Source organism: Cupressus sempervirens, chromosome 6, assembly GCF_028749045.1.
Source record: "Cupressus sempervirens isolate cs-2001-9-10 chromosome 6, ASM2874904v1, whole genome shotgun sequence".
Taxonomy (NCBI): domain Eukaryota; kingdom Viridiplantae; phylum Streptophyta; class Pinopsida; order Cupressales; family Cupressaceae; genus Cupressus; species Cupressus sempervirens.
In genome coordinates this window covers 100,218,340-100,245,785 of record NC_143123.1, presented here as the reverse complement: position 1 = coordinate 100,245,785, position 27,446 = coordinate 100,218,340, and the positions used below count along the sequence as shown (strand labels likewise).

Genomic DNA, 27,446 nt, shown 5'->3' with positions numbered 1-27,446 from the left:
GGCTCCTAACTTTACGTCATGCTGTGGGGTCAACCCAAAAAGAAAACAACTTTTATATAAATAAAATTATTAGTAATCATGTATTAACTATTTTGTTTATGTAAAGGCTGTTTTGTTTTTAAATAATAAAAATCATAAAATAAAATAACTTTTACATAAATAAGATAGTATAGTAATTTATAGTAATTTTACTTTTAACTTTATAAAACGATGAATTAAATGAATTGAAAAATAAAATAACCTTAACATGAATATATTAAATACTACGGGGTTGGATTTTTTTAGTGTATCAATGTTGAATTTCTGCTGCAAATTTTGCAAAGACAACAGAAACTTACGACACAGATGCAGAAAATGCCTCAAAAATACTATCAGCTTTGCAAACCAGGTCGCTTGCTCCTTCAGATGATCTCACAACTCCCACATTTGCAGTTTGAGTTATTATGTTTGCAGTGCATCTTTATATAATTTATTTTTCTGTGTTATTAGGGACAGTTTGTTGGGGAATACTTCGCACTATTAAACCTGTTTGATCATGTGCCCTTTTGCCTGTTGAATCACGGTTTCCAATGTGATTTAAACAACGTTTTCTGCAGTTCTAATTGGACAAAAGATGTTGGTTCAACAATGTTAGCTTTTTTGGGGGACGAAAATGACATGCTATGTGATATTTTAAAAACCCCTATTTTGACGAGTTTTCACTGTGTATTGCTTCTATGGTTACATGACAGATTCAACTTTTGTTTGTAAGTTAGCTGGTTGGATGGTTTACAAAACTTACAAACATAATATTGTTTTACTCCATGCTATATACACGCTTTTAAAGACTTCAGAAAAATAGAGTGGGTGAAGACAATAGTGGTCAAAGCTAGAGACGTACAAATGTTAGTATGTAACCATCACCCCACCACTTGCACTATTTTGATCATATTTGGAGACTGAATTCTTTAAACTAGTTAAGGCTAGATATGTTAGCTATCTTATTTTATTGGAGAGGATGTTAGAGGTGCAAGATTTTATTTTATTGAAGAGGATGTTGGAGGTGTAGGATACTCTATACTATCTAGGTGCTTTGTGGAGATTGGAAAAAGTTGGCTTAATCAAATACAATAGAAAGTACGAAGATGAGATAAGGGTGCTTGATGATGCTTGGCCGTCTAATATTATTTTTATTTATTTATTTAATATGTTCGTACTTTCTAAAAAAAATTTATAGTTCTTTATTTATTTCTTTAATATTGTTAACTTATAATTTTTTAAATATTGTTTGCAGATATATTTGCTCAATCATATCACCCTAAGAAATGCAAGAAATATACAAAAACAAATCATTTGATAGTATGACTTATGATACTTCACCCTTTGTCAAAATTGAAGGTATTTCAAAATTCATATGATATATCAATATGTACTTGTTTAACATTGAAGTTTAGTCTTAGACAGTAAGTTCCAATAGGTCATGTTCAAGATTCCAACAAAATAAAAACTTAGTTCACGATTGAAGATTCAATCAACTGATATGTATTGGAGTCAGAATTATACGGATTCGCAAGAAAATCCACATTCTCATCAACATCTCCAATTGCTGAAAGATCATGAAAGCACATGCAAATAAAAATAACTTAAGTTTGGGCGTTATTTATTAGTTTTCTGGGTGCTGGACTCGTGGATTCCTTTGGATGCGTCTGGATTCCTTGTGGATTCTGGCCGGAAGTCAACCACAGGCGTTAGGAAGTGTCTCCGGAGGCTTGTGGCTGGCTTCTGGCCAGAATCCACAGGAAATCCAGATGCATTCGGAATCCAAACGTATCCTCCTCCGAATCCACTTGATATCGGGACGAATTGGTATCTTAGATATCACCTATTGTTGAGGTAATTAGTTATGTGGATAGAGATTTCCCTATCTGTGTAGAGTTTCAGGAAACTTTTGATAGCTCTCTTGATAAAATGAGGCAATCATTTTGTAGCAATGATTTTGGATTACAATTTGATGAGGATCATATAAAGTTTTATTGCCACAAAGAGGGGGAACATGAATAACTCTCATTGTATGGCTTCCTATGCTGGTAATCCCAAATTGTACAAACCAACACTTGGAAAGATTCAACCTTACTTTGGAAGCAGTAGCTTCAATTTTTTGATCTTTAGGTCCTGTGTTTAACAAACTAATGGGTAGGGCAAATAAGGTAACTCTCGATCAAGAATTCCCATTGAATGGTGTAAATTTCATTTAAAGGAAACATTGGAGTTGAAACAGTTTCTTGTTCATCTATTCTCATAGATTGCTGGTCAATCTGTTGCATGAATTGGTCCACCTATGCCTTGATCCACATGATTAAGAGGAATAAGCTTCCCTCTAGATGAGCATAGAAGGTAGTTGTAGTTTGTAGTGCTTGGAGAGTTTAGGATTTGTAAACTACTGAATATTGACAAACTTGCGCAACATATTGGGATGTTGATCTTTAAGTTGTTAGGTGAATTGATAAGGTTGGTGCAATTGAGATTTTTTGGGCTTTTGGTGTATGACCCACAACTTGAGCCAGAGAGTGATACATATAGCTCAATAATGTTGATAGCCCTGTTGAGGCATAGTTGTATTTAATCATTAGTATTAGAACTATATTGTTTTATGCTGTTTGCTGTGTTTTCTGGGAAGATTGTGTTCCTTTTTTTCTTTTGCATCAGCAAACAAGAGAAGGAACACAATCCGCCCAGAAAACACAGCAAACATTGTAACGGGTTGTTGAAAACTGCTATCTTCTTCTTTTATGCTGTCATCTATCAATATTTTTGGTTGTTAGTGTTAACTGTTATATATCTTATATCATTTGTAGTGTAACTTCGAGAAATGTCCTAGCCCCCAGATCCCTGCATTCTGGGGACAGGGGGATGGGATGGGGTATGCCCCAATTGCTGCCCAAGCACCATCTAGCTATCACTAGAACACGGACAACTCGACATCCCCGAAATGGTGTGCACATGCCCATGCACCCTTCGACTTTTCCGGGGATGTTTGTGTTTTCCCTGGAGGCAGAGGGTGTCTTAACTGGAGTTGCATGCAAAAAATTATAAGTGCTGCATTTCTAAGGGAGTTCAAACTCATCCATTCTGGGAGAAGAATGCTTTAAAAGTGAAGAATCCATAGGCCATGCAAGAGGGAAAATGTCTTGCATCGGGACCCCGTAAGGGATGTCCCTTGACCCCACTGCAGGCTACCTTCCCCAAATCCACGCTTTCAAATTAAAAAACAAAGATGAAATTGATAGGAAAATCACGTGGAATCAATTTTTTTGTTTTTTTTTGTTACCTAATTTATTGAGTTCCAGTGATAAGGAGTTTGCCTTGAGGAATGATGAGAGGTCTCTGTTTAGTGTATTTTGACATTTTATACTTGTTTTAATATTGTGCTACTCATTTAATCATCTTTACGATACTTTTAAAATAGTAGAAATCTTCCATTTGCTGATTCGACAATTTCATTTTCCAAATTGAAATTTGATTTAGTATTCTAATAGTCTATTGATATGCAATGTTCAAGTATTTAGTATTTACAATTTTGCTATTTTACTTCTTATACAACTTTTGATAACTAGCATATTGAGTAATATATGTTTGGCATATGGTATATACAATACCTCACCACCACCTCCCACGCAACATGTGCCCACCCCTTGACATCCTCAAACTCAGGCCCTTTGTCCCCCCATCCCCATGTTCCCGATGGGGAGTAGAACATGATCACTAGCCATGAATTTGAATCATGGTATATTATTGCTGTTATACTACCGTTGATGCTGTTGCTGACATCATGATAAATTTGATTCATTATTGCTGTTATACTGCCATCATGATATTTGCATTGCTTCTGTTAGAATACTGTCATTTTATGTTGCTGGTGTTAAAAATGAAGAAATTTGATTCTGTGTGTGTATTTATTGCTGCTGTCCTGCCGTTTTTGTAAATGACCCTCTGTCTGCTGCCCTTGAAATGAGCTCCCTGCCATTTACATCCCCAAAACAGTGGAATATTGAAAGATATGAATTCTAACACATTCAAAAGTAGAAGAATGAAAATCAAAGCAAGGTGCTTGTTTGTTTAAGAAAAAAATGGATAGAACTGCACTCCAATCCGAGAATCTTCCCCCATGATCACTTTGGCAGTGGATAGGCTCTTTCATGTCTAGGAACAGTGATCCAATCCCTTTGGCATTGTCAATCATCAGCGTTCATCTCTATAGCTGTGATGACAAGTAAGAAAGAATGCACCAAGTGCATTCTGTTAGTGCATTTGGTTAATGTGTTTGTTTTGTGTTGTAGGTTGTCTTGAGGTGACATTTAGAGGTTTAGGTTGTGTTTAGGTGAGTGATTGTTTCATGTGACCCAAAAACTGAAAAAGTAATAAAAAGAAGAAAGAAAAATAAAATGAAAGGGGTGCCCGGCTCTGCCCAGTTTTGAAAGGTTCCACTCGTATGAACCCAGGTGCACATTACACACCCTGCATCCACACAAGATCAATATTTGTACTTGATCAGGGAAGGGATTTGAGGGGTGCCTGGTTCTGCCCAGTTATGACAGGTTGCACTCTTATGAACCCAGGTGCATATTACCCAACCTGCACCCACAGAAAAGCAATACTTGTACTCGATCAGGGAAGGGATTTGAACAAGTTTGTAACATTCTCCTTATATGATGTTTCCTAATTGCTTCACTCTCCTTTGACTGTAATATCCTCCTGGGTTGTTTTCTAGGTTCCAGATACATTTGTTCTCTGCTTTTGGCATTGATCTTCTTGATTTATGGTATTCCTCTTCTGAATTCTTTTGTAATTTTGTTTCCTTAGGTCCCTTTTTCCGTGTCTCTTCTCATATTGTTAGTACAAATTTTACCTTATGTATCTCTCCCGTTTTCTTTGTAATCTTCTCACCGTAGCCTTCTCAATGTTTTTTACCTCCAATATTCTTTTTACTTGAAAAGGAACATGTTCATTGTAGTTTTAGTTTTTCTTGCATATTATTGCTAACCATCTTTAATATTATTAAAAGAAAATTTAACCTCATCCTCATATTCATAGATGTGGATATTTGACACCAGTGACGGAGAGGCACGCCTATTGAGATTCAGAAGTGGTCACAGTGCGCCTCCTACATGTATCAGGTAATTCATTTTTGTTGGATTGAGTTTGTTAGACTATTATTTTTTATATTATATTTCAACTGTTTGCATGTAGTCCCTTGTTTACTCTTTAAGAGCTATGATTTGATGTTTTTTAAATATTCTAATTGTTTTAATAACTTTACCTACCAATATGGCAATTATTTTTTATGTATAATGCTTTATCTTACATATTTTATATATGCTCTTTCATTTCCACATCTCCTTGCACTCTCAAATGTCACGATGAAGGAGCATAGAGTGTGATTGGAAATGTTAATGCAAAAAAAGTACAGAATCAAATCCAGAAGCAACTAGTTGATACATTAAGGGGTTGGGGAAATCTGATAAAATCAAATGCACCTTGTTATATGATGGTCACTGGTGTGCTACTTGAATTTCATTAATTTCATGCTAATAACATGAATAGGGTCCAAGTCAAGTCTATTATTTTGTTACTAATTTCTAATTTTTAGCAAATGTGAAATAGTAACTGAACAACAAAATTTCTAACTTTTAGAGATACTTTTAAAACGTTATTGTTTTCCATTTCAATCAATTCTGTGGTGATAATTTATTGTTCTGTCTGAATTGTAGTAATTAAACCATGTCGATAGAGGTTTTTTGTTAAGAAGTTTATTAATTATAAAATATAGAAAATTATAATAAATAAATTTCTTAGTTACCGATTCGGGTGTGGATGCAAGAATCAGGTGCGTGGATGCACACTTTTTTTTGCGGGGGATGCAGAGGCATTTGGATGTGCGTGCATGCGTATAACTGTATATGCAAAGAAATGAAAGAAATATACAAAATTAAAACATCTTGAGTTGAGAAGAGAGACTAGCTGCAAGCATAATGACATGAACAATGGTTGAATGACCCCTTTTAGGGACGTTTAGTGTTTAGGGAGAATTAAAAAATCATATTTGCACATGTCAAATTCATTTTTAAGTGGCAAAAAGTGGCTTTTTGGTTTTCTGGGCACATGGAGGCTTTTGGAAGTGCCTAGATGCCTGGGTGGCATCCAAATGCTTCCGGATACTTGGAGGACACATCCGGACAGCACCGCAGGCATCCGTCTCTAGATCTGCATCCAGACGCATCTGGATCCACTTCTAGAAGCAGGAAGCTCGCACTGGTAACTAGGTAAATAATGATACAAATAATAGGTTTTTTTTGAGACAATGAGAGATCCTTGAAATATTGTAACCTCTGATCGATCAACTGTAAGTATTAACAGATCTCTGGCCTCAATTCTAGACATTAACCAAGCCCAGCCTCTGGGACTACGACTGGGAGGCCCATCCCCCTAATAAATAATATTCCAAAGCTGTGAGTGTGATAGTTTAGTTGGGATGCAACACCTTTATGCCCACAAGCCCAATGGGGGCTTAAAATTCTGTGGGCACTAAAATAGTGCCACTTGAAACAATTGTACTATACTCTGTAGACAATATCATTATTTTATTACTGTAATAATGTTTATAAGCTTCAGCTAACTCCTGATCTATCAAAGTTTTGAATTTAACCATTAAGAGCTCATACAGTAAGAGGATGAAATAATACAGTTATTTAAAACCAAAACATTGAAATATAAAATTTGCTGCCTTCAAATGCACATACCTCAATCGAGAGTGTCCTGCTCAATATATATGCAGTTGTATAAATATTCTACAGATTTAACTACTGAAATGCATAGGAGAACATATTGGCTTTAAAACCATCTGTGCATCATCATCTAGATTCAAAAAACACTGGTACATCTCTAATTGAGACTTGTTGGTCACTTTGCTATATCTGATGTTGCAGCTTTGGGCTGTTGGAACCTCTTTGTTTTTGAGTCTTTGACAGTAAATCTTGATTCCCAATATATTTGTTTTTTTGTATAGACGGGGACTGAATTAATTGGTATTCGGTGTGCACCAAGGATAACTTTAGTGGCTAGTATTCGCCGATTGGCTAATCTCACGTGTCAAGGTCCCCAAATTTGGCTAATCTTTTGCACTTTTAGGGTGTCCATATTGCTTATACTTTACCGAAATTGGGTCCCATGCTTACATCAATTGACAACAATAATACGTAAGTATATGTATTTTAGTGATGACTTCGCCAATGGAATCTAATTTTTCTACGCAATGAGTTAAAAAAATTCGCCTACAATTTCCAAGTCCTATTTTTTTTTATCAGTAAATGGCCGAAGCCTTGATTATATTAAATTAATAATAGTACATCAGAGTATCTCCATTCAAACGGGCACTGGTAGGAAAGAATGAAGAAGAAAACCTCTAGTCTTGCCTAGGATTGTAGTCCTTTATCACTACATTATTAAAAGGGGCATACCCCAGTTGCCATCTTTCAAATTTTATTTCAAGTACAAAAAGAAAGACTAGAGTCCTTTTCTGAATTTTGTGAACTTCAATGATCGCTATACTGATCATTCATAATTCTGTATCCGAGATGAGAGTGACAGATTCGACCAGATCTTTATATACTTAGTAGGTACCTCTTCTTTAGCTATTTTGGATGAAATGATTGCACCTTACTAACCTACTGATCAAGGATAGAACTTAAAATGAACGTTAGTGCTCTTAGTTAATAACATTTGATTTACAAATCCTTAAATTCCTGACTGGATATTACTGGAATTCTTCGATTAACCATATGGGACAAGATTACTGGAATCGATCGAAAATTGAGGATGATCTCTCTCAAACACTAACATAATATTCATTTGTAATGCAAGCTTGAACCTAACATTCTTTAGACTAAATAAAAATCAATGTCAATTATTCTGAGTCCTACTTGACATAGTTTTTATATAGAATCCCTGTATTTGTTTGAGATTAATTGAACTTTTGTTGATCAATAATTCCCAAACATAAAGTTAGACTCCTGCCCTTACTTGTTAATTTAATGCCATCTTTAAATAACATATTATGAATATATTCCTTTTAGAATTGAATTTGTGGGTTGCAATGTGCTCAATTTAGAGTCTGATACCCAATTTAACCCTTCTAGAATGGTTTAAATCATCAAAATCTGCTCAGTTTTACTTCTAGGATTAGTATATAACTTGATAATCTCTTACATTTTGGAAACAATTCCTCTATCGCAGCTAAATCAATAACCAAATAAGATAGAACCCTGTTTTATTTAGCAAATTCAAAATGTATATTATTCGTCCTTAACAAATTCAACCCTAATAACTAACACCATTTGAAGGAGGCAAAAAGCAAAAATTAATCCCAATAAACTGATATAGAAATAACATTTATATATATTTATATTGACAAGAATTTACAGACAAAGATCTTTGGATAAGCGAGAACCCGAGCTTCTATACATTGCTACCAAACTCGCAAACCTCCTTCTGAAGTAGGTACCAAAATTTGATGTACCAAAAAACGTCCTATATGCAAATCCTAACATTATCCTACATATATTGCAAAGACTCAAATCAAAGATTACTATATATAATTCTATTCGGAAATAAGAAACATTGGTTACATTCATATTACTTGCTCGTGGCATACACGACCTAACATTTGAGAGCCAAAGCCTACAAAGCTAAAAAGGAGGAGACAAAAAAACCTAACTTAGAGCTAACCAGACACAAAAGGCCGAGGGCAGGATAGGAGAAGCAAAACGGGGGAAACCACCAATCAATCTTCTGGAATTCATAAACTTGACATCCAAACAGAACCAGCATGCATAAGTCATCCAAGTCATACTCCTATCTGATGATTTTTGCGATGTCCTTGGGATTCTTTGTTTGGAAATTTGGTGAGAATTCAAAGGCGCTCTTTTCACTGCTTGACTTTTCCATGTCAGGGATACAAAATTCCAATGCTACCAGATTATTGAGCTCCACACCTGGATGAATATAAGACTTAAATGTACGGAGATAGTTTCTGAGCTAGGCCTTGCTACGGTCTTCTACTATCCCTCTCGACCTGAGAAGAAAATGGATGTCGGCGTCCATTTTCGACCATTCTTGAAAAATGCAGTATTCTCTTAGATAACTAGAGAGAGGTGTCTAGGTACAATGACCAAATCAAAACTACTAGGTGGATGTGCCATATAAATTTTTGGGAGAGGAATCCTAAGTTTCTCATCTATACTCAGAATAGCTTCTTCCAGATCCACACACCAAATTGGATTGAAAACATTAAAGCAAAGTCTGATCGTTGCCCACTTTTCTACTTTGGCTATGGCCAGACAACCTATGAATGCCCCTATAATGTCACTATTAGTTCTCCGAGAGAAATTGTAGTTGAAATAACCTTCTCCTAAGATACGACTCAACAATCCTGGGCATGTCATCCACCGGGTTTAACAGTCGATTCCATCTCTCTGGTTTCACATTGCCTCGAAATGCCATGGTCCGCACCTCCGAGGCATGGAATAAACTGATATTAGTTTTGATATTAGGGTTGAAGCTAGCTAAAACTGAAAGAGAAGGGAATAATTATGATTATAAATAGCATACTAGCAATCTTCAAGCAAAGGATCTAGAAGAACCTTGATTTTTGATGTCATCAACTGATGTCGCCTACATGGAGCCGAATCGTGATGATACATGATGGTGCCTAGTGTCACGACATGATGGGTAAAACAGGGAAGTAATAAATGGGGTTTAGATGTTTAAGATGGAAATTATAGAAAAACACATCTCACAGAATGATTAGCTCTATTGATAAATAATCAAATAGTATTCATAAAAGTACTCTCATATTAATTTGCTAATCTTCACTCCCATTTGAGAGAGTTGTTATTTTAAATTAGAAACACCTTTTATATTCTTATTTAAAATTATATTTTAAATCTATCTGTTTTTTGAAAGATCCTTACTAATTATTCTCTGTCTTCCCCTCTGTTTGCTGCATGGGGTGAATTTACAAGTTTATATATATATATATGATTTAAGTATTTTTATACTAGGATATGTGAATTTACTAGGGATGGAGATGTTATATTATTTGTATCCTTATTACCTGAGTTGTTCTTCAGGGCTAATTTAGCTGAATTATCCAGTAATATTTAAAACTGCTATTTGTTTTCTGATTAGTTTGCTTACTATTAAATATTAAGAAATTTAATATGTACCAGGGATTCCTGTTAAGACTATTAATCATTATAGATTAAAATATTTTCGCCATCAACACCCTTATTTGCTAGCTGATCTGCCTTTTTGTTACCTTCCTGGAAAATATGGAGAATCTGAATATCTATGAAACGGTCCAGAATATTAAGTAGTTCTTCTAGTTTCGAGTTTAAGACCCAATTAGGCGTCATCCTTTTCCTAATGGCATTTAGGACAATCTGTGAATCTCCTTCAATAATAATCTTTGATAAACCTAAATTTAGGCAAATTTGGAGACCTTCTTGCAGGGCTTTTAGTTCAGCAAGGTTGTTAGTTGTTGGTTCTATGGATTTATCCCTTTTAACAATCCACTTATCCGACTCATTATTAATGATACATCCGATTCTAGCAGAACAAGGATTGCTTCTTGAGGCTCTGTCAAAATTTAACTTGGTCCACCCAATCGGTGGAGGGATCCTTCTGCGATTCTCCCTCGCCTCTTTATTCTTATTTTTATAAATAAGCGAATGATTAAATTTTTCCAATTCTTTTTCATTAATCCATCCTAGATTGAGAATGATCCTTCCTCTTTCTCGGTTTTCCTTAGGTGAGTGTTTAAAGTCTCAACTATACATGCCTCAATTTTTTTAATAATCACATCTGTTTGCATATCTTGGTCACAGAATATTCTTCTGTTTCTTTCTTTCCATACCTCCCACATAAGGATAGATGGGCAAATATTCCACGTTTACTATATATACCTTTACTATTATCTGTTGGCCAGCCCTTAAGGAAATCAACTAAGGATTCCGACATGGGGGTGGTCCAGCCCAGCATATGTATGAGCCATTCCCAATAGTATTGTGCATATGGATATCTATATAAAATGTGATTAGTGTTTTCACTGTCTTGCCTACATAGCACACATCTTGATGGCCTCTCAATACCTGACTTATGGAGTCTGTCAGTAGTTAGGATCCTATTCTGAAATGCTAGCCATAAAAAAAAACCCACCTTTGGCAGAGAGGACGAATCCCAACAGAGTTTAAGTGGGATATTCACCTCTTCCCATCTTATCATAGAATTTCATTAACAACCAAACAAATTTGATCTAAAGTCTTGAATTGTGTAGAATATTCATGGGGCTAGTCTTTTGTGGTGAGGCATAGAATTGAAATGTCAAACAAGATTGTAAATGACTTGTGTAGGAGATGGGCATTACTGTGCTCTATGACTAGTGAATTTGTTGCCATGGAAGGAATGAAGGACTTGTAGAGCTAGATTTTGTATATGCATAGGAGGCATGCATATAGTTGTGGTTTGGAGACAAAAGTACATGTACTGAGTATTTTGCACAAGAGGTTTACTTGTTTTGTAGACAACAATTATGTAGTCTGTAGAGTTCAATGGGTGAGAATGTCATTTGAGATTTTATAGTTTTGTTGAGAGATGTAGAACATGAAAAATAGTAAAGCATGTGGCACAAAAATGGGTTGTACAAGCCACTGCCAATAGTAGACAAGTCTTGGGAAGAAGAATGCATGGACTTTTCCTTAGAATGCCATGAATTTAAAGATGTAATGACTGCATTTCATTCTTTGAATGCAAATGAACAATGTGTTAGGTGTGGCAAATTTGTTCTTCTAGTAAAACAGCACAATTGCTTGGGATGCCATGGAACATTACTTTGTGTAGGGATACCATGATCCATACTAAGGCAACACCAAATTCAAAGTATAGAAAAAATGCACAGAATGGAGAAGATAACTTGGGGGAGTTGGTTATGGTACACTTGAGGAAAGAATGGTTCTCTAAATAGACCTACAGCAAATCAAATTCGTAAAAATTAGCCCAAATGATTCTCGAAGGAGACCTACAACAAATCTAATCTCTAATCATTATTTCTGTCCTACATTGTTCTTCACAGTGAGATAGAGCATGTGGTATAAGTATAGGATGAATGAAATTTGAGGAAATTAGATGTCTAAAAACTACTAGGTAAGATTGTACAAATTTTGGATACCCACTTTGGCAGTAAAATTCGATGGATTGAATACGAGGGATATCTTATTTTAATGGTGGACGACTTGTATTCTTGAGAGAGAGGTTACAAGTTCAAATCTTGCAGGGGGTAACATGTGTGTGCCTCATTTATATCACAGTTCGGTGCCTTCTGCATGAAGTACGTGGCAGTCTCATATATTGTAAAACATCTGTAGATGTAATGGCTCCTTCTGCTATGCCTATAACCTATAAAATTGGGACATGCAAAATCAACTGCAAGGGACTTTTTTCCTCAAATTCTCAAACAATAACAATCTATGATACCATTTTTAATATTTGTGCTATGACAATATCACTGCTATCTCTGATTTCAATCAATTATATATTTAAAATGATTTGGTCTATATATCAATACTTAGTTGATAAGATTACCTTGTTATCTCAGATATGAATGACTGTCAAATATGCAAAGATGATCTTGTTACAATTTGTCTCACTGCTAAGTGATATTAGCTCTCTCTGAAATGACAGTTGGAAAAGTATGCTATGTTGATCGGTAGCTGTCTCTATTATAGTAATATGAAATATGCTATAAGCTATGTCTTCCTATCGCTTGTACTGATGGATGATCTGCTGCTCCTTATTTTAAAGGTTGTTGTTTCTGATATATCATTATGAATATGCAAATTGATAGGACATTGCTTAATGTTGCTTTGTCGGATTTAATGATATGAATATGCAATCATGAGTGTCCCTTATAGTGATAAGATTCTCTTTTTTGATCTGATTTTATAAGCTTTCAACTGAAGTAATGAGACTCAGACCTAGCTCTGACTTGACAAGGGCAATTCGATTTGTGACCTGACTCGGACTTGGTCGTGACTTGATATTGACTTGGCGAGCTAGGGTATATTAATAGAAATACCTTACAGAAATATAAGATATTTCATGACTTGGCAAGTCAGGGTTACGGGTCATTTTGACCCGGCAGGGGTAACTTGACTCGCTGACCCGGGTGACTCGTGGCGAGTCTCATTACTATGCTTTCAACAATGGTAGATGATGCTGTTTCTGACTTTCCTTGATGTGCTTACAATAACTGTGGTGCACTCTATGATATAGATCTTAAAATATATTCAACCGGTTCTTGACACTTGAGTGTTTTGTGATGATTTTTGGTCAGAAGTTTTGGAGATTTTGGGAGGGTTAGCGGAAGACTTATCTCAGTAGCTAGCTTGTGTCTCTTGTTGTAGAACAGAAGAACGGTGCACCCTTCTCTGTTATTTTCTAGACAGATATTGGCCACTCTTTTGGTCATCGACATTTTGTAGATCTAGGGAGGGTCTTAGTAGCAACAAAATGTTCTAAAGACTTTATGACCACAAGACATAAACAATCTCCTATTGGGTAGTTGATACAATGGCCATTAAAGGAGTATATTAGAATATTTTTATTATACTAGGTTCTTGCTATTTGGTTTGTTATTCTACTTGGTTAATGGTCATTTAAGCTTTATTTTTAGTTTTCTTAATCAATTGTAATTTTAGATGTCAGCTTAATTTAGACAACTTTTACTTCTTAACTAACACTTTTTATAGCGGCTGTGAGCTCTATGTATTCAGTGTATTGTAAATACAATGTATTCTGTTTTTTAAAGTTTCATCAGAAGTATAATTGATATGGCTCGGCTGATATCAAATCTACAGTTATCATGTTGACTGATGTATTGATCACTTTTATCTTCACTTTTTGTTGATTGATAATGTAGGTGATCTAATTCTGTTTTTACAATGATGCTCTACTTGGAGGGATCGATGTTTAGTATCGACATATTATGATTGGTGACACTCTTTACTCTTGGTGGGGTGGAGATATCAAAGAGAACTTGCCTTTATAATTGATATTATGAGCCTCCATATAACTTCGACATGTTACATACTATCTTTATCATCTTATCATCTTATGATGATTGTTGTCATGATATGTTCATCCCTCAAGTGCGATGGATGCATGATGATATATATTACATGCCATTTCTTCCTTATTGCCTTGGCCTTGGCATCTTGGATCTTGACTCAACCTCATATTGCATGCTAACTAAAGAATCATCTTATTTATAAATTAAGTTATCGAGTTATTCAATTTGGGCCTCTATTCCAGCAAGTGTATGAGTTTGGGCTTGATTTTCCTTTGATTCCTCTTGGAATTCTCTCGAGTCCTTCCCAAGTGGAAGCATTCCCCGGGGTTTGGGAATCCGTCCACTTGCGAAGGACTCGGGCAGATTCCATGAGGAATTCAGATGAATCCACAGGGATCAATAGCCCTGCACTCCTTGTTTTGTTACTTAAAATTTTATTGGCAAATTATAGATTTTCATTTTCATTTAATCATTAAAATTTTATTAGTATCATGCATTGAACTTGTTATTATTATATGACACATGTTTGAAGTTTTGAACCATGATGAAGGAACATATATGAATCTATGATATATATATATATAAATTTCTAATTCTCTTGCACACGCGTGCGCGCACACACACACGCACATGCACACACGCGCGCGCACACACACATCATAGTTCCAAAACTTGGAATACGATCTGAGTCGGCAACTCGTGGATCGGCTATGACTTGGCTACGAATCGACAAAGTGACAAAACCCTTGAAATTTAGAGATTTTAACAATTTACAACTTATTTCATGCACCCATTATTGAATAAAACTTAAACACACTATAATATCATCAAATAGAAGCTATCATACATAAACAAGGAACATAAGTGATAAGTCATCACAAACTTAAAATGCAAATTGTAGTTGAAGGAAATAAAAAACATAGAATCATATGACATAGATATATAGAATTATAAATCTTGACAAATCATAAATGTTTGTGTCCATGAAACCAATGACATCAAATGTTCCGTGAAACACGGATGTGTAATAGTAAAGTGTAAATAGTAATACTCTAACTTTGAATACAAATAGATTGATATCTTTACTATTAACAGTTCGAATTTTCTTTTTTTTTTGGGATTTTGTTAGTGCATTTAATTATATTTCCATGTTTTTTATCTCATTTTAAGTGGCTTTGTATTTGAGGAGATATGTTGAGCCCTAGAACAAAAATTTGAAAATTAATGACTCTAATTTAATATTGCTTTGATAATATGATATATGATATATCTGATCTAATGAAAGGTTTTAAGTGCTGCATATGATTGAATGAGGTTAAGGAGGATCTAATTAATCTTCTAAGAATGTTGGAATTCACGGTACGTTTGGTCAAGGGAGGTATTCTCAAAGTTAATTTGTAAATTGTAACTATATATCTGGTGTGTTTCCAAAACACCAATGTCTGTTGATCGAACAATAAAAATAAAAATAATCATAAATCATAATTGAGATGCAACCCAAAAAGAAGAAGAAACCAACAACTTTTTTTATTTTTTATTTTTTATATAGAATTTAGTGGAGTCATGAGGCACATAACTTTGCAATTTGGGCAAAAATCGCCCAAACTCACCTAACTTGGCAATTACCGAGTCACCAAAAATCGGGAGGGTTTGTTCGTATCACCGAATCGCCAGACTCGCGGCAATTCTAGGATCTCTGACACACACACACACACACAACTGAAATCCAAGCATTTTTTTTTGCTGATTCCACTTACTGGAACTCGAATCTAAATCAGAGTCAGGATCAACAACCTAGTTTATAATACTTAAAAGATTTTCACGAGTACACTTTATTAACTAGAACTATCTACTTGGTTTTTACATCTAACTATTAACAATCTTCTACCTATCTGGAGGTTATCAAGGTCTGCCACCTCTTGTCCACATAAGTGTTTTATTGCTATTGTGTTCTAGGTTGACGATGGAGACATTAGAGTAGACCAAAACCATTGCTTGATATTGTGGAAAAAAGGATCCATTTCCATTTCCATTGTTTATTGGAAGGATCATTATTAACCTTAGTACTTTTTCTATTATAATTGAATCTATATATTGGGCCCCAATGATCTGCTTAGATTACTGTGGACATTAATGCAATTACTCTTTCTATGGTGAGTATGTCTAATTGTTCTAACTTTTTATGATCAGTTTGTTTGTGCTTCCTGTTTCCGATTAAAACTCCCTTCTATATGTTTTAAACCAGGGTTGTAGGAAAGTTAATTAAATCCCTCGAAGAATGCGTAAGGACTATTTGGTTTCTGCTGTTGTATTATATAAGTTTTCTCCATATATCTGTGTTATAGGTAGAAGACACACTCCAATTCATTTTTCGGTAGAGGCACTGTCCCATCAACACTCACTCCCAGCATATACCTTAAAAATAATAATCAAACCTCAAAAAAATTGTGCTCTGAAAGTTTTTCCTATCCACTATTATTCATCTGTAAATTATTCGGAGTCAAATGAATAGAATCGAAGTTTGTTTAAAACAGGAATCCCTTTCCCACTTTTCACCCTTGCTATTCATATGAAAACTCTCTTTCCCTTGTACACTCTTTAGTAGCTTTGGCTGTAATCAGTAACTATGAATATGATATAGCTGCTAATAAATTAATCTAAAGTGTGTAAATTAATTTTAATTTTTTTCTGCTACAGGTATTATGGTAAAGGGAGGCATATTTTATCCGCGGGGCAAGACCGTGCTTTTCGATTCTTTTCTGTTATACAGGTTTGTTTGTTTTTTTCCTTTTTTTATTCAATTCTTTGGCTGCATTGTGCTGTTTTTTTTGGTTCTAAATCTTCTTTTACTGTTGCCTTTTTAGTTTTGTCACTACTGAATATTTACTTTACCATCAATATGTCAGATTTTTTTTGTTTGTGGAATTGAATATTAATGAACAATTCCAGTACTTAAGGGTGTTATGTTTTGATTTTATGAGGTAAATGCTGCATTGTTTGCAAGAAATTCTCCTGATCTAACAGTTTCATAATATTCTTGACAGGATCAACAAAGTAGAGAGCTTTCTCAGGGTCATGTTAAAAAACGAGCCAAGAAACTAAAACTAAAGGTAGTACCATTGTACAGTTTCTTTAAATGCAGATTTCAAAAGAATGCTCAATTATAGTTTCCACTACCAAATATATAAGATTCTGAGGTTGATCGGGATTGGTCATTCTCAGGCAGTGGAGTGCTTTTTTCATTCCACATTTGTCATGTATAATTCAGTGAAATTCTAATGTATAATTCATTGAAATTCTAATGTTTGTTGATATTGGCAGAACTAAAAACACAGAAAATTAAAACTGGCCCAGACCAAATCAAGGGGTTCAGTTTCAGAACATAGACACAAAATGGATATATTAGAAGAGAGGCTTAAAATCAGCTTACCCATCAAAGAAAAAACTTCTTAAGAAGGACAAGCTACTGTGCATCCAACGCCAGAAGCAGAAAACACCACCAAAATTGGGCAAAAATGTTTCCAAAAAGAAAAACTAGGAGAGGTCCTTATCAGACAGAACATCAGTGACAATAAACTTATTCCCAAAGTCCATTTCGATCACTTTAAGAGAAAACTTAGGCTCAGAGGGAGAAACAATCTTCTGTATATTGTTTTCCAAACAAGAAACAATATACAAATTCTTCAGAAACAATCTCAGCTGCAAACCAGCAAGTGATAACAGCAACAGGTTCTTCTGAACCAATCTTCTGTATATCGTTTTCCAAATAACCTACACCAACTCCAGCTAGCTGCTATTCAGAGGTGATTCAGAGGAAGCCCGCTGAAAATCACTGCTGCAACAAAATAGAGGATAGAAATCTTTCACTTTTGGACAACACTACCAAGACGAGCAGCTTCAGCACAAAGGAAAGAGGGACCCAACAAGATAGAGACCCCAACCCCTGTGAGAAGTGACTCCCAAAGCAGCACAAGGAAAGAGGAAAGACTCTCTCAGCAGTAAAGTTGAGGCTCGACCACCACCAAAAAAATAAAGCAGAGGACCAAGCCTAGGATCCTCGAAACACCATTAAACCACACCCGGCAACAGGGATCCATATGTTTAAGAATCTGTTTGTTATTGAGTAGTTGTAACAGACTACTTTTTATGCTAAATGTTCAAATTTGTTTTTGCTAAAGTTTAAGTAAACTGTATACTTTTATTACCGAAATAATTTAAGCATACATTTTTGAAACATCAAACTTCCACCCCAAATAAACTAAAACCTGAAATAGCGCTAGATTGGAATATTAGGTATGCACGGACATAATAATGAATGGACAGAAAAAATGAATGTTTAAGGCAACCTTTTTAGTAACAGTAACAAGCTGACAATTGATTTTGTATTAAAGTACACTTACAATAGATAGGGAAATATCAACGTTGACAGAATTTCAATGATCAAAATGCAGCAATGGAATCAGTCAAATCAAATCCTTACACCTTCGAATTGATGGAGCTTTTAACATCCGACCAATCCCTTAATCAGTGCTGCAGCCAGTACGCATAATCATTAGGGTTCAATTGGTTCACCAAAATTCTGAGTTCCAGCATACATTCAACTTGGTCACTCAAAATACAGTCCCGGCTAGTTCACCAGTACATAACCAGGTCCAGGTATTCACTGGGCTTTGTGGCTCAGTAAAGAGATCCACATCTAACCACAGACATGGACAATTCTTTCAGACATATCATAGAAAGATGGTCTTCTTCCATGCACTGTAGTCCTCCTACAGGATTTCCATAATCTTGGGTGCACTGCAAAGGCTCAACTCTGCTGTGATAACTCAATGAACTTACTTTGACGAACATTAGATAAATTGGAAGCCTTTGATGGAATGTTAGGATGCTGCTTATTGAATAGTGAGATAAATGTTGTTGGTAAACAGATTTCTCATTGCGGATGTTTCTCTGAAACTGAACCTGTTCGCCTAAAGAGCAGTAAAAACCACACCAACAGTTGGAGATATTGAAATCTGATCACATGATCAAACAACAATCTTCCTCTGCATTGACAGGGGCAGCTCCCTTGTATGATGGGGGTATTTGGTATTGTTGAGTACTTTTCATTTGAAAGTACAAAAGGAAACAAGACAGGACTAAAGGAAATTGATAACATAAACCCCAAAGTAGACATATGAATACTAGTTGAGATTCACTCAGATGATTGCAAAGAGATTTTTAACACAAAATGCAATGGTGGAAAAAAAGAAGAATAGCAGATCCTGACATATGAAAAGATATACTATTCCAAAACATTGAAATGAAGATACTTAGGAATGAGTGCATTCCATCCCATCTATTACATAGATTAGAGAACAAATTAGATTTCACCATGACATAAAGAGATTACGAACTTAAGATACAATTTTTTTTTAGCAATAACAACTCATGAGGACATTTGAGACATTCGAAATGCATTTTCCTTTATTTCTTTGAAACTATGAATGCCAAAGCCTGTTTGAGAATTTCTCCATAGTCTCCCCCTTTGATGAAATTTTCCCTTTACATCACATAAGCATTTTAATTATAGGCTCTCTTTGATAACCAACTTGTAACCACTTAACTGCTTTTGTAACTTCTTATGATAACTACCTAAGGTGGTTACTTTAGGTACCTACTTGGGATAACTACCCAAGATAACCACTAAGGATAACTACCCACTTAGAATATCTACCTTTCTGAAAGAAAGTTAGGATTTACTTATAGAGCCCTAAATCTAACTTTAATTATAACTAGTGACTTAATTCACTTTTACAAAATGGAATTTGAAGCCCCTATCATCAAATTAAAGCCAAGATACTGGTGCTGTTGGGATTAGCTCTATGACTTTTTCTTGATTCCACAAGTGACCTATTTATAGACAACTTAACCTGCAAGGCAATGTATTCCAAGTTTTAAGTACTCTTTCTCAACATCATTTTCTTTCCATAAATTTATAGTCTTCCCTAGTGTTTGCAAAAGCTTATCTTTTCCATTTCTCTCAGCTCCAATTGTTCTTCGTAATGACAATTCTGCATGAGTCCTTGTTCACTCACTATCAATATTACCTTCATGGGCTTGACATAGATCATAATTACCATAAACTTGCATTGTGGATTACTTGTAAACTTTATTCAATTACTTTCATGCCGCATGCCTTTGGTGAAATACCATGCGAGTATTTAACACCCATATTCCTCTGTGTTGTGACTATTATGTCCCAAAAGAGTTAAACTGACATAACTATTCACATTGATAGCACTTTGTTGGTCCTTGGCATTTTCTTTAAATATGGTGCTGATAGTCCTCTTCAATAATGTTCATGATCCATGCATTCCACCTTGGTGACTCAAAATTTCTTCAAGTATTGTGATCCAACCATTATGTAAAATATGGAAAGAGATGTTAAAACATCTAAATGTGCTTTCTCAATTTCGTTAAATTTACTGTGTAAAGCCTTCTAAAAATATCCTCTTATCATTTGCCCTCCTTCCTCAAATATATTGATGAGTACATAAGCTGCAATAACTTCAAGATCCACCTGAATCAAAAAGAAGAATTGAGGATACCCGACTTGTATGCTAAAGGCACCAAGAAAATATGTCCATATCACTCGAAGGATTTCAAGAACTTTCTTGCAAAATCTATTTTGTGCACATTCTATATTCATTTCATCTGATTGCTGTACTCTATCAAAAACGAAATTGAGCTACATTGTCTCTGAGTCCACATTTTGGATGCATGTCAAGTAGGATAGTTGAGCTGCTGGTTGTATGGTCTCAATATTTTAATCAATACATCGGTTGTATATGTAACATTGCTTGATGAGACAATTTATTGAGGCACTATGTTGAACAATTAAGACATGCAGTTTATGATTCCAAAATGGCATGCATATCCATGGTTGAGGAGAGCTGCATTGTGTATTTGGCATTGTGCCAACACCTTGCATAGAGCATGGGTCATTTTTGTCTGGGACCTAGGCTCTGAAACACTCAATTTTTTTCAGTCTAAATTATCCTTTAAGTGATGTTTTTCATCTCACGTGGATTCCGTTGCGTGTGTTCTTTCTGCAAATCTTGGTGTTTAGTCCCCTGCGTGATGGTTTCTTTTGTGAATTGCGTGGGCTTCTGCAACCCAAGAAGCAAATTTCACACAACTAATCGACTTGCTTTTGGTCATTTTTTTGCTGTTTTGATTGCATTCGACAGGATTTTGGGCCCACTTTTTTTTTCTCAAGAAAAAAGGTTTTTGTTGCAGTTATCTGATTTAATATGACTCCTTATGTAGCCTCCTTTTGTGTTTTCACTGGGGATATCTACCATTTTTTTGCTATTTCAGACAGACATCCACCATTGTTTTCTCATATTTTGTTTATCTACTTAAGCTGGTTTCCTTTGGAACTCCAGTTTTCTTGCTGGATTTAAAATCTGATTATGAATTCTTGGTGGGTTTTTCGAGATCTCAAGTGGGTCGCTTTTAGATTTTTCTGGGCACCTCATTTTTGTGCCAGCTGGAATTTTTTTAAAATTTCAGATTCCTTTTGGATTCTTTGAGTGCTCTTCTATACCTTTGGCGAATCTTTTTGGGTTAGCCAAATTTTCTTTCTCGAAATCTGTATAAGTTGTACATCATTGTTTTTTGAAGTCTGTACATGCATCTACCTCAATATTTTGCATTGGGATCTGTATGTCAGATTCCATGCTATCATCTCTCCTTATTGGGGAACACACAAGATGGCATCATCGACCAACTTCATGTTGGAAGGCAATCAGAAGTTCATCAACAAAAAATATAACTTCTAGAAGCAATGCATCCTGACAATCTTCAAATATTGTTGCCTTTGTGGTCTTGTTTTGGGAACAAAGATTCGTTCTGCCACAACCTGATCAAACTAGGACAAGTTTAAGGAGCGAAATTATGAAGCTGTCATGTGTCTCAAGCTCTTTGCCACAAATGATTAGTTGCCTCAGATTCCTTCTGGCAAGTCAGTGTCAAAAATTTGGAAGCATTTGAAGGAGTTGCATGAGATATCCAACAACATTCTTCCTAAAGAACTAGTTGTTCTCCATCATGATGAATGAATGAATGTCCTTATAAGAGCATGCCACAAAGATTAAGGACATTCGAGATCAACTCGAAGTGATGGGGCATAAAGTAGAGGAAGAAGATATGGTAGTTATCACCTTGAAGAGTCTAGCTAAATCTTATGAGCGCTTTATATAAACTCTTAAATTTACTTCAACTAATGTTGATCTAAAATTTCTAGAGTTGTGCACCAAACTTCTACAACAGGATCATTGGAAGCAACAATTTGGTAACAGTTCTACTTCATCCTCCTTTGAGCATGCCTTTACAGCTAAATCCTTTCGTAAGGATAACGAAAAATCGTAGTCACCTCAACAAAAGGACCCTAGTTAGCCTCAGGATGGTTTGAAGAAGGTCCAATTTAATTATTGTCATAAATATGGCCATATGATCAAGGATTGTCGCAATCGTCTTTCAAACAATGGAAGAAGGGAGGGTCTCAACCTAAAGCTGATGTTTTTGAGCACACATAGTAGAAAGAGTCTACCTTTTATGCCTTAATGGCTAAAAGACCTATAAATCATGTGAAATTTTATTCCTAGTCTATAGATTCTAATGCTTCCCAACATTTCACTCATTTGCGTGATTGGTTTATAGAATTTTCACGCTATATTGATTCAGTTATATTTGGAGGATGTGAAGAGTATACTATTGTTTGTATGGGCAAGGTTCAAATACATGTTGGTGGGAGGAATCTCATTTTCAATGTATACTACGTTCTTGACATGGAACTAAACCTACTCTCAGTTAGTCAGATCATGCGACATTCTCCCTAGCTTGATGTGGTATTCAGTGCACACAAGTGTTCAATTGTTGATTGTGTGACATGCACTATGTAGTTGTTGGCATTGAGGATCATGATCTATGCAAACTTGTAGGTATGGGTCATTCTCTCAAGCATGCCTTCACAACAAAATCATCTTCTATCAACAATCTTTGGCATCGGCAATATGGTCACTCATTCACTATCTTGCTCAGCTTGTTTAGGAAGATATAGTACAGGGCCTACTTGAAATTCAAACTTAGAATTGACAAGTTTTTGGAGCTTGTCAGGTTGGGAAGCAACACAAGACACCGTTCAAGGATGGTGACTCATGGCGAGCCTCTAAGATATGTGGTTCGATGAATACTCCTATTATTAGGTGCATGTATTTCTTCCTTTTGTTGTTGATTTTAGTCGAAAGATGTGGGTGTCTTTTCTTAGAAATTTTTTAATGTGTATTTGTATTTCAGAAATTTAAGGCCTTAGTAGAAAGAGTCTAGTTCTATTATATCTCTTATATGTCTGATAATGGGAGGAGTTTTGTTCTACTACTTTCTCCACTTTTTGTGATACATGTGACATCAAACATCGGTTAACCACACCATACACACCTCAACAAAATGGTGTTGTAGAAAGTAACAATCACACCATTACAGAAATGGCTAGTTCAATAACGAAACACAAAAATGTTCCTATGAAATATTGGGCAAAAGCAGTGTTTATTGTGGTCCATCTCATTAATAGGCCTCCCACACATGCTGTAAATGGGAAGACTCTTAAGGAAGCTTGGACTATTTGCAAAGCTACGATCAACCATCTAAAAGTTTTTGGCTCTTTAGCATAAGCATGGATTCTAGATGCCCAATGGTCCAAGTTGGATTCCTAGAGTCAAAAGCTTATATTTATAGGATATAGTGACAACCATAAGGCTTGTCAACTGATTGATGTAGACACTGACCATCTCATCTTTAGTTGCGATGTTGTCTTTGATGAACAAGGAAGATTTCAACTTTCCTTGTTTGAGAAAATACTAAGAATCAACTTTTGAAGGCCTATGATTAGAGTGTCCATCTTCTTGTGGGTTCATTTGATGGGAGGAATGAAGCAGATTCTGTATTTGATGATGCACTACCTGTCTTTCCTCTAGATGATGCTAATCTTCCACCTGTTCCATATCTTCTTCCACCTCCACCTTCAGTTATTACTACTCAATCTGATGTTGGCACATCTACTGTTTAGCTGAAATGCTGGGAGAAGACCATTAATGATCTTTGTCTTGATGAGCTCATTAATGGTAGATCTTCTAGAAATAAGGGCAAGCAGTGAAATCCAATTAACTTCTCTTTCATGGCCAACATTCATTGTATTTATGAGCCTCTGATATTTGCAGAGGCAAAAGGGATTGAAGAGTGAGAACATGCAATGGATGTGAAAAAACTAGGGTTTTCAGAAGAACAATATCTAGGTTCTCTTTGATCTTCGTCCAAGGAAGAAGTCCATTAGTTGCAAATGGGTGTACAAGGTCAAGTATCATGCAATGGTACCTTAGATAAATACAAGGCCAAATTAGTTGGTCAAGGACCAATGAATGTGAAATGCTTGAGTTTTCTTAATAACAACAATTGGGTTCTCTCTGATCTGCCTCCAAGGAAGAAGTCCATTAGCTGCAAATGGTTATATAAGGTCAAGTATCATGCAAATGATACCTTAGATAAATACAAGGCCAAATTAGTTGCCCGAGGATTCACACAATAGGAGAACTTTGACTATGAGGAGACTTTTGATCTTGTTGCCAAGATGAGTACAATTTGTCTTCTTCTTGCCATTGCAACTTCGGTTTGGATGGAAAGTCCATTAGATGGATGTTAAGAGTTCCTTCATCAATGGTGAGCCGAGGAAGAAGTCTAAATGACGCAGCCTCCTGGTTTCAAGATTGCTGGCAAAGAAGACCAAGAATGTCGACTCAAGAAAGCATTGTATGGACTCAAATAGGCCCCTTGAGCATGGTATGTCAAGATTGCATTGTCAAGCATATAACATGCTTCTTTCACTGCACTTCATATACATATCTATAAGGGAAATTGTAGCTGCAATTATTACAGTTTGTTCCTTTTATCATTTGTGAGATGACCTATCGTGGGACATTCTGCAAAACAATTTAGGTTCTTTGTCCTTAGTTCCATATTTCTCTAGCATATCTACTTTAGTGTTTCCCACTAATATAATTGATCGATACTTCACAGTGGCATTGTTTTGATGAATGTATCTAATCATGTCGCAGTGAATGGGAGAACATTGTTGGCAACAACTTTATACTTGCAAGTTGCACTTTCTTGACAATTTTTGAAAACTTTTTGGCCATCGTATTTTTTAATTTCTTATAATGATTGTAGCATGAGGCCACATTGCTTTGAAGCATCCTGTTAAATAGTTCATGTGTTTATTATATGTTTTCACGCTGAACCAAAGGCTTCTACTTTGGCTTGTGAGTGGGGAGGATATCATGAGTTGTAAAGTTTGGATTTACATCTACAAAAACAGTGTACTCAAAAGTTCTTGAAGCCTTTTAAGCAACCCTTGCAAATTCTGTATTCACAACATTCCATAAGGTACCGCCTTTTTGAAGCTGTTTTTGAACAATTAAGGTGGTTGTTATATGGTAAAGTGATGATGTTGTAGTTGTATTAAATAGAAGAGATGCAAACTCTTTATATAGATTTACAAAGATGATGTTTCTAAAAGAAACAATTGTGAACTAAAGACAAAAGTAGAAACTATTGAATAATCTAAAGACTAACTAAGATGACCATTAAAGAAATTGGGGAACAAGGTCCAGAGATAAACTTTGGATAGAATGACTGGATAAATACAAGTTGTGGCTAATACCCAAGGCGTGGGAGAAGCATTTTCCATTATAAGATTCTAATACCCTCCCTTAATGGTCATTGTCTACCTATTGTCTTTTGGTCACAAATTCTACAAAACATATTTTCGTTGCTGAGACCCTCCCTAGATCTGCAAAATGTAAATGGCCAAGAAGCAAAAATCCACCAAAAAATGAACAGACAAGAGTGTCCCCTTCTTTAAAATGCTTTTCAACAAGAGACAAGAGCTTGCCATTGACTTTGCCATTGAAGTAAGTCTGCCACTAACCCTCCCAGAATCAGCAAAATATCTGACCAGAAACCATCGTAAAATATCCAACTTGATGTTGTATAACAAAGCTTCTCTTCCATGGAGATAGACACAAATACTAAGAATAGCTAGCACGATTTTGAGGACAAATCGACAAACCTCCAAACTTTGTAGATGAGCACGATTCCCCAAAACACACTGCAAAAAAGGCACAAGCTTTTAGGAGAAAAATCAAGAAAACCAAACACAATTTTTGAAGTGAAAAATTGATCAAATTACATGATTTTTGAGGTGAAATCAATCAAAACTAGGCAATACAAAGCTTCATTTTTCAGGAAAAATGATAAAATCCACCAAATAATTTTTGAGGAAAAAATTATAAACCCACAAAGGAATCCAACGCAACTTGGTGAATCATAGAATCAAAAAATTTCAAGGGAAAAATTATAGAAACCCATAAGAAATTTATCAAGGGAAAAAATTATGAAAACCCATTAGATTTTTTTTAAGGGAAAACATTATGAAAACCCAACAAAATTTTTTTAAGGGTGGCAAAACACGAGATTGTGCATGGTAAACCAGCGAATACATTTAAAAAAAATGCAGGTACATGCAACAAACATGCAACCCTAAAAAAACCACAAAAATTTCATAAAATAACGATTTTTATTTTAAAAAATTGAAAAAAACAAATTTCTGAAAAATAACTTCCAGATTAGAAGAGGCTAGATTTTTTCTTAAAAAATTTGTCAAATTATATGAAACCTTGTCGACCTACTTTGATACCATGTTATGGTAAAATGATGATGATGTAGTTGTATTAAGGTTTTAAATAGAGGAGATGCAAACTCTTTATATAGATTTACAAAGACGATGTTTTTAAAAGAAACAGTCGTGAACTAAAGATAGAAGTAGAGACTACTAAATAAACCAAAGACCAACTAAGATGATCATTAAAGAAACATTATAATATTCTAATAGTTGTTAAAATTGTTGATACAATATAACGTTTGTCTTTTTGGTAAGTTGTGAGTCTTTCTAGAAACTTTGATACCTTGGAACTTCCTTCACTCATTATTCTCTCTTTTTTCAGCATTTTGACTCACTTTGAAAATGAGATCAAGATTCTATTTTAGTTGTTTTCATCGTGTAGACAACCTCATTATCAACCAAAGTCATCGGGAGACGGGGAGACTTGGAGGTCTCCGAGTACTGGTATTGGTATTGGTATGCCAATTTTTCAAAAATAGCCCTGTACTTGGAGACATCAATTTTTTTTAA

General features: G+C 35.3%; 1 protein-coding gene across 1 annotated transcript in view; it reads left to right on the top strand.

Annotated features, from left to right (window-relative positions):
- Positions 1-27,446, top strand: part of LOC149551427 (transducin family protein / WD-40 repeat family protein) — an 89,734-nt gene that overhangs the window by 48,290 nt on the left and 13,998 nt on the right. Inside the window, exons 8-10 of the mRNA XM_089786936.1 lie at positions 5,071-5,153; positions 16,856-16,928; positions 17,203-17,268. Coding sequence (XP_089643062.1) covers positions 5,071-5,153; positions 16,856-16,928; positions 17,203-17,268 — 222 coding nt within the window. The remainder of the gene's footprint in view (positions 1-5,070; positions 5,154-16,855; positions 16,929-17,202; positions 17,269-27,446) is intronic.